This window comes from Macrobrachium rosenbergii, chromosome 40, assembly GCF_040412425.1.
Source record: "Macrobrachium rosenbergii isolate ZJJX-2024 chromosome 40, ASM4041242v1, whole genome shotgun sequence".
NCBI classification, from domain to species: Eukaryota; Metazoa; Arthropoda; class Malacostraca; order Decapoda; family Palaemonidae; genus Macrobrachium; species Macrobrachium rosenbergii.
Window position 1 is genome coordinate 8,088,545 of NC_089780.1, and position 9,121 is coordinate 8,097,665.

The 9,121-nt window shown below is 35.0% G+C and overlaps 1 protein-coding gene across 1 annotated transcript in view; it reads right to left on the reverse strand.

Moving 5' to 3' along the window:
- Positions 1 to 933: 933 nt before the first annotated feature.
- LOC136826008 (uncharacterized) overlaps positions 934 to 9,121 on the reverse strand; it is a 35,637-nt gene continuing 27,449 nt past the window's right edge. The window contains exon 2 of the mRNA XM_067082867.1: positions 934 to 1,294. Within this exon, the coding sequence (XP_066938968.1) occupies positions 934 to 1,294 (361 nt within the window). The remainder of the gene's footprint in view (positions 1,295 to 9,121) is intronic.

Consider the following 9,121-nt stretch of genomic DNA (forward strand, 5'->3'; position numbering starts at 1 on the left):
TAGCCAGATAGGTGTTGTGTCTAACGAAGGCATATGGTGAACAGGTATTGTTGTGTCTTGATGAGTCACCTGACTGGAAACCTTACCAAGGAACCTGATAACTTTCACGTGATGAATATGATCAGGTGGGAAAAATTATATCTGTTGGATAATGTGATAATTAGTTGTTAATAATGTCAGAGGACGCCAGAGATACTTTGTTTGACCAACAGACAGATATCAATGCCTTCACGTGGAAAGACATTCCCATTAACCAGGTGTTGATAAAACAATATAAAATCATTGCAATTGTTAGGAGGTAGTTTTATTTACGAATTCAGAGCATTAAATCTAGGAATCAAATCAAGAATATCATAGATATTTTATAGCAACTAACCAAGAGTTTCCAACCTGGATGTTATTTTGTTGATTTTGGGATAATAATCTCATCGTGGTACCAACCGCCCCCTCCCCCCGTCTTCTTAATCTGATTGTCAAAATCCTTATGGAGCTTATTTCTATGCATACCAAAGCTATCATTTCATAACTATGTCTCCTTTCACCTAAGGCAACATTTTCTATATAGATCTTTATCATTTTTATCGTTAGATTTCCTTTCGCACAATATTGATATAATGTGATTAACACCACTTACATTTTTTTTCTTATCTAAGTCAGTGTCAACAACTCACTTTTACAGAAACACAACACTTCACAATATTGCTTTACCAGTTCAAGCATAAGTTTTTGACACTTGAAGGAAGATATTAACCAGAAGTCACATATGGCAACTTGAGAGAGAGAGAGAGAGAGAGAGAGAGAGAGAGAGAGATTTTACAAGTCCTCGTCTGTTAATTTAATCTTAGTTTTTATTTCGGTTTCACCTGATGTTTTCCATTGTACAAAATAAAATCTAAATCATTTCTGCAGAAAGAAAATCCCTCGTTTCATATCTCACGCTCCTTCTTCTTCTTCTTCCTCTTCCTCTTCTTCTTCTTCTTCTTCTTCTTCTTCTTCTTCTTCTCCTTCTCCTCCTTCTCCTTCTTCTCCTTTTCTTCTTCTTCTTCTCCCGGGAAATGAAATTGTCTCCTTCTTCTTCCTCCTCTTCTTCTTCTTCTTTTCTTCTCCTTTTTCTTCTTCTGAAGACAGAAACCTTAATTCTTCTCCTTCTTCTTTCCCTCGTTTCAGTATCTCACGCTCCTTCTTCTTCTTCTTCTTCTTCTTCTTCTTCTTCTTCTTCTTCTTCTTCTTCTTCTTTTTCTCTTTCTTCTTCTTCTTCTTCCGGGAAATGAAATTGTCCCCCTCAAGAAGAAGTCTGCAATTATGATCTGAAGACAGAAACCTAATTAACTCTTAAGGCGTAACTTCGCGGGACAATTTCTTCTTCTTCTTCTTCTTCTTCTTCTTCTTCTTCTCCATCCACTCAGAAGCCCGAGTTTGTTTATTTGCTTGTTTGCATCAAAGGGAACCGCCAACGCAAGATTTGGGAGTGTGTAATTAAGTAATTTATTTGTGGTTTGTGGCTGACGAGAACGCGGAAGGAAGTTTTAAATAGAATTAAATGAAATGAAGTTGAATTTTGTTGACCGCACTTATACTTCCGTGTTTCGTATTTTGGTCGAAGTGTTTACATTTGTTAAGAGAAGGAATTTAGCACAGTTCACTTTGCTTTTTTTTGGGGAAGCGTTTAGGGGAAATTACTTAGATTTGTAAGTGTATTTAAGGTTTAGTGGTTTATGACTATTGTTATGGCAAATTTGAAACTAGTATTCTTTCTCTCTCTCTCTCTCTCTCTCTCTCTCTCTCTCTCTCTCTCTCTATATATATATATATATATATATATATATATATATATACATACATACATACATACACACACACATATATATATATATATATATATATATATATATATATATATATATATATATATATATATATATATATATATATATATATATATAAAGTATGTAAATATAACACTAAGAGTATAAGCGACTTTCCATATTTTAATTCAGACCTAATGATTGTAAATAAAAAATTTTATAAGATCAACTCACTCTCAGGTCATAATGACATATCCCTGAAAATCAGACAGTGAACAGGACTCGTGACGACCAACTGAAATTCACATAAATTCAACAACATTCGCCCGACTTGGTGCGTTTTTATTAGCACGCGTTCAGCAGACCTGCCTAACCAAAAGACGCATGCGCAGTGTGGATCTGAGACGCTCTTTGGAACGGGGATAAATAACAATGAATTCTGAAGGAGTTGTGGTGTGGTCTGTACGTATCTGTCGAAAGATTACTCCTCTGTCAAGTGCAGAATAAAAGTCCAAAAGGGAATTATATTCTGTCTTGAACAGAACGGAAGAAGTTTGGAGAATAACTCTGGGGAGGAAAAGGGAGTATTACGAATATAGAAAGTATATAAATAGTAATTAAAATACGCCTGAGGGTTAGTTACTGAAAGCTATTAAGAGTGAAAAGAGAAGTATTTCTGTAGAGAATATAGCTCAAGGAATACACGTGGAATGATTTAGAAATATGGATATTAATCACAGGAAGAAAAGAATTAATACAAAAATTTGAAGAATTATAAGGAAATTGAAAAGGGTTTAAAACTGCCCAAAAATAATATTATTCCCCAAGCGTGTCTCTTTTGAGTTACGCATTTTATTCATTCTATTTTTTTTTTTTTTTGTCATTTTTCTTTTGTTTACTGAATTACTACTCAGCAGACAAAAAAAAATAAGAGAAAATGATAGAAAAAGGTTTAGATGTTCATACAACATGTTAAGTATAAACATTCGCCCGCCCCCTCCCCAAAAAGAAATCAAACATAACATGACACTCTCATTAACATGTGTCACCTGGCTTATAAATTCACGTTTTAAATTAAAACTCAAATGATCTATAAATATATAAGTTTACATCGTACGTGGTGCATTAATATGCTAATGTGGCCCCACAAACACTTGCAGTAAAGCGTTTAATTGGATATATTATGCAAAATACTCTGCCAGGTTAGTTTGCTACAGCATCGGTTAAGAATTTTATCTAGAATTTTATAGCATCGATATTTATTCAAGATATAAAACTGATGTGTTAACATTGTTAGAACTGATATACCAGACCTATTTTTCATAAACTATTGTTATGTATCTTTTATTTTTTACAGAAACGATTTTATTAAAAAAATGAAAGAACATTTATTTTGAAAAAATATTCACAAGAATTTAAGCTTTCCGAGTTAGGTCTGAGTTTTCTTTTATAAACTTTCGTCTGATGAAAAGGTATACTTGTAAATCACGAAGTTTTCCTCTACTGGAAATATACTACATAATATACTATTTTTTTATCTAAAAAATAGCAAATAAATATACATATACCAAGAGTGGAATGTTAACAGAACTGAAAATGATAATATTATTATTATGGAGAAGAGGAACCCCATTCTTGTGGAACAAGCCTACAAGGGCCATTGACTTGAAATTCAAGCTTCCAAAGAATATGGTGTTTATTTGAAAGAAGTAACAGAAGGTATTATTATTATTATTATTATTATTATTATTATTATTATTATTATTATTATTATTATTATTATTATTATTATTAGGAAGATGAACTCCATTCCCAAGGAACAAACCCACCACAGGGGCCATTGACTTGAAATTCAAACTTTCCAAAGAATATTATAATGTTCATTTAAACGCAGCATAAGGTAACAGGAAATGCAAAAATAAGAGATCATTCATTAGAAAAGGAAATATGCCAAAATAGACGTGTTATCACAAACCCACACTTCCTTAAAAGGGTAAAACCTCAAGAAACCCCCAAAAAATAAAACCGTGAAATCAAAGAAAAGATCGTGAGCTGAAAAGATTATCCGGAGTGGAATAGAGAAACGGCAGACGGGAAGAGAGAGAGAAAGAAGATGACAGTTACTGCCAATTAACTGGTGAGAAACGATCGACTGGATTCGCGTGGGGAGAATTATAACTCAGTCTAATTTAACTAATTTAACTGTTATAAGGCAGAAATTAATTTCCCCAAGGGAGATTAGGAAAGTTAGGACAGGCTGCGATGAATGGCGTTCTTTCTTCTCATTCATAATTCCAGGAACGTAGTAAAAATGGGGAAATTATGAATGAATCGTGTTTACAAAGAGTACTCACGTAATCCCATTCATGTGAAAGTACGTCTCTCTCTCTCTCTCTCTCTCTCTCTCTCTCTCTCTCTCTCTCTCTCTCTCTCTCTCTCTCTCACTATAAATCAAAGTTGAAAGTTAAAATGGTCAACTAATTCATTAAATGTTTTGGAAAACATAGGGTATCCTTATTTCTAGCCATCAGCTCTCTCTCTCTCTCTCTCTCTCTCTCTCTCTCTCTCTCTCTCTCTCTCTCTCTCTCTCTCTCTCTCTCTCTCTCTGACTATAAATCAACGTTGAAAGCTAAAATGGTCAACTAATTCACTGAACACCTTGGACAGCATAGGATACCCTTGTTTCTAACCACCAGCCCTCTCTCTCTCTCTCTCTCTCTCTCTCTCTCTCTCTCTCTCTCTCTCTCTCTCTCTCTCTCTCTCTCTCTCCGGATTCTCAATCAGCTAAATGCGCCGGGGACCATTCCTTACAGCCAGGATGCAAATGCGGGTAATTTGTACTTTTGATGTACTCCAGCAGGTCTCAGGACCAAAGTCTCAGACAGAGCCAACGCGAGTGTTTTCCACCATACGCCTGGAATAATGTGATCTGTCCTTTCCGACTTCTTCCTACATTTGCTCTGGAAGTACTTGGAACCTTTCCCTTTTAACTGAATTGTTTTCGGAGGGGATAAAAAACTTGAATCATTTGTCTTAATATCGTTGTTTGTTTAAGACGCTTTTGCGTTTTCTCTGATAGATAGATAGATGGATAGATAGATAGATAGATAGATAGATAGAGAGAGAGAAATAGATAGATAGATAGATAGATAGATAGATAGATCGATAGATAGACAGGTAGTCAGTTCGTTTTTCGACAAGATGTTTATTTTTATTTTTTTTTTTTTTATATTTGGAAGAAATACATGAATCAGTATAAAATAAAATGTATTTTTTTTTTTATGTTATAGCTGGTTAATTTTTTTTTTTGCATACTTCTTCGTATCTCATATAAATCTTGTTATGTTTTCACGAAAGTTAAATAACTCCATATGGATGTTTCTTTACCAGAGGCATATTTTTCTTTCCAAATGTAAAATCTAAAATATATGTATATATATATATATATATATATATATATATATATATATATATATATATATATATATATATATATATATATTTATACCTGGATTTTATTAGTTATTTAATTTTCATCTCGAAAGCAAGATTTTACGGATAGCATTTTTACAAATAAAATTAATTTCGACTTTGAATATTTAATTTAGACTTTCATATCAGCCGACTCCCCTACGGCAATGTTAGTTCCTAGAGTTTAGGAAATAAAAAATAAAAATAAAAATAAAAAACATAGAAAAATACACCAAAGTTTCTTTGGAACAATCAAGTTTTCTGAACAGCGCATAATCAAGGCCACCGAAAATAGATATATCTTTCGATGGTCTCGGTATAATGCTGTATGAGCTGCGGCCCATGAAACTTTAACCACGCCCCGGTGGTGGCATGTCTCATATCGTTGCCAGAAGCACGATCATGGCTAACTTCAACCTTAAATAAAATAAAAACTACTGAGGTTAGAAGGCTGCAATTTGGTAAGTTTGATGATTGGAGGGTGGATGGTCAACATACCAATTTGCAGCCCTCTAGCCTCGGTAGTTTTAAAGATCTGAGGGCGGACAGAAAAAGTGAGTACAGAAAAAAGTGCGGACAGAAAAAGTGAGTACAGAAAAAAGGGCGGGCAGAAAAAGTGCGGACGGACAGACAAAGCCGGCACAATAGTTTCCTTTTACAGAAAACTAAAACACAACATGATAATTCTTTCAAAAACCGAGGATTACTTTCGCGCATTAAAATTAACCCTCTTGTGATGGCCTCCCTTCCATGACAATGGAAAAGTAGTTTGGCGGCGACATTTATTTAAAATATAGTGACATTACTCTCTTTAGGATGAAATGGGGTATATATGACTGTGCATTATATGCTAGGTTTACGCAAAAGAGAAACGTGTTGAATTTTCGCACAGTTTATGTGGAATATTATCATTTGCCAACGGCATTATTTCCGTCCATCAACAAAAGTAGAGCCTGATGTGACGTGGCTTAAGGAAGCTAAAACCTCGAAGAGAGAGAGAGAGAGAGAGAGAGAGAGAGAGAGAGAGAGAGAGAGAGAGAGAGAGAGAGCTCTTCAGCACTTAAAAATTCATTTTATGAATGATAAAAGCGATGTATGCCGGAAGATGATTTAGGAAATATAGTGTAAGTCATTGTTATATATATATATTTTCCATGCTATATATATGTGTGTGTGTGTATGTATGTATATATATATATATATATATATATATATATATATATATATATATATAATATTTTAGTTGTACCGAAAAACCTGCATTTGAGCTCAACAGTCTCTTCAATTATTCTTTGTTTAACCAGAATTCAGCAGTAAACAGCAAACAGAATAATGAAAAACAAAAACAAAAAGAAAACCTGTTCACCAAATCCAAACACAAACCTATGAAACCGGTTGTCCGTCTCGCGTACAAATTTCCGCTTATCCAAAAGGTCTCCGGACCCCGGGCTAAAAGGTTATATACCCCAGGGCATGGAACAGAATGGATATGGGAAGAACGGAGAAAAGAATCGTGTCATATTGAAAGTACCCGCGGGATGTACCGTGATTGGTTTGCAGCAAAATGTATGTGATGTATGGAGAGAGAGAGAGAGAGAGAGAGAGAGAGAGAGAGAGAGAGAGAGAAGAGGAAAGAACTGGGTTAAGTAAATGATTTCTAGATGAGAGTAATTATACATGTGTTTGTAAAGAGAGAGAGAGAGAGAGAGAGAGAGAGAAAAGAATCGGGTCAAGTAAATAATGTGCAAATGAGAGTAATTATACATGTATTTGTAGAGAGAGAGAGAGAGAGAGAGAGAGAAAGAGAGAAGAATTGGGTCAAGTAACTGATGTCTAGATGAGAGTAATTATACGTGTATTTGTAAAGAGAGAGAGAGAAAGAGAGAGAGAGAGAGATAGAGTGCACATATTTCGTCGAGACGAGAGAGAGAGAGAGAGAGAGAGAGAGAGAGATTTTCAGCAAACCAAATACATACCAACTTAATTGCCTCTATCACCTTTGAAATCCAACCCCACAAAGTGGGTAATGAGTCTTATTGTTATCATAATGAAAAATCTCCTATATAATTACGAGTCCCGAAAGCAAAAAAAACATAAACACGGTCGCCTGCTTTCCCAAAATATCTATCCAATATTTCGATTTACGTCGAATGTTTGACGAATATGATTGAAACAAACATGCGAGCGGCTAAGCAAATTGAAACGACGGTAGACGAACTGATGATATCCGTTTGCAATGTATAGGAATGTTTTGAGGACGTAATTGTTTCTCTTAATGCCAATATTTGTTCCGCTAGGTTTTTTGATAGAGTGAACGAACGTGATTAAAAATAAATAGAATTAAAATGGCCACGTGGATTGTAACTTTGTATTACAATTTTTGATGTGACGCAATATATGGCGTTTGGTACATATAGGTGTAATGATGTCAAGGAAAATCAGAGAGAAAAATGTAAAAAACATTTGACATGAAATTATGCAATACATTTGGCAAACAGGCATAATGATGTCAGCAAGAAAAAATCAGAGAGAGAGAGAGAGAGAGAGAGAGAGAGAGAGAGAGAGAGAGAGAGAGAGAGAGAGAACATCGCATTTCGTAAGATCAATGTGACATGAAAAAATACAATACATTAAATTTGGTCAACTGGCTTAATGATGTAAACAAGATGAAATAAAACCTATAGAGAGAGAGAGAGAGAGAGAGAGAGAGAGAGAGAGAGAGAGAGAGAGAGAGAGAGAGAGAATAGTGTTTTTCGCATAAACAATTTGATATGAAACAATACAATGCATTTGGTAAACAGGCTTAATGATGTAAACTAGATGAAATAAAATCTAGAGAGAGAGAGAGAGAGAGAGAGAGAGAGAGACAGAGAGAGAGAGAGACAGACAGAAAAGAGAGACAACTGACCTCACAAACTGCAACTCCTCAGGAAGAAGGTGGCAGACTGGAAGCTCCTGCTTCAATACCGTTTACATCCTGAAGCCTGAAAAAAGAAAACAAGAGAATTTAATAAAGAGGAGCAGAGAACAAGGAAGGATAATGAAACGAGGAACAAAAATAACAATAATAATCCAGGAACTGGCAGAAGCATCCGGCGGGCGAAAGGAGTTTGCAAAACTGGGGCGAGATTTCATTCGATGTTGTCAGTCCAGACGAGACGAGACATGAGGTGCTTAAAGGGGGGAATATCTCCCGAGGTTTGTATCGTTGACAATTGCCGAGAGTTAATTCGTCCCTTTTTGACAAACTGCCATATCCCATTTTTAGTTTTCTGTGAAAGAAAACTATTGAGATGGCTTTGTCTGTCCGCCCTCGGATCTGAAAAACTACCGAGGCTAGAGGACCTCAAATTGGCATGTTGATCACCCACCCTCCAATCATCAGACACAGTTTTCTTTTCCAGAAAACTAAAATCAAAAAATAAATCTTCCCAAAGTGCTGATGGAGCGTTTCACTATCTCGGCAGCCCATGAATCGAACTCATCAGGTTTCAGAGCCTTCGGAAATGCGACGCCTAAAGTTTCCAAATCTCAGGGGAAAAAAGGGGAAAAAACTCCCCAGTTTCAATCAGTTCTTTTTTTCCTCCCCTCCAGATTGTCAGGTCAGGTCAGGTCAGGTCGGGTTGTGAGGCTGGAGAATGAGAGATTCGTTAAGTGCAAAGGGAATTTTTATTAATTTATCTATTAATTCATTTATTATTTTTAATGACCAGCTTCCTACGATCGTTAGTGAGATAGCTGAACTTATTATTATTATTATTATTATTATTATTATTATTATTATTATTATTATTATTATTATTATTATTATTATTATTATTATTATTATTATTTATCATCTGTCA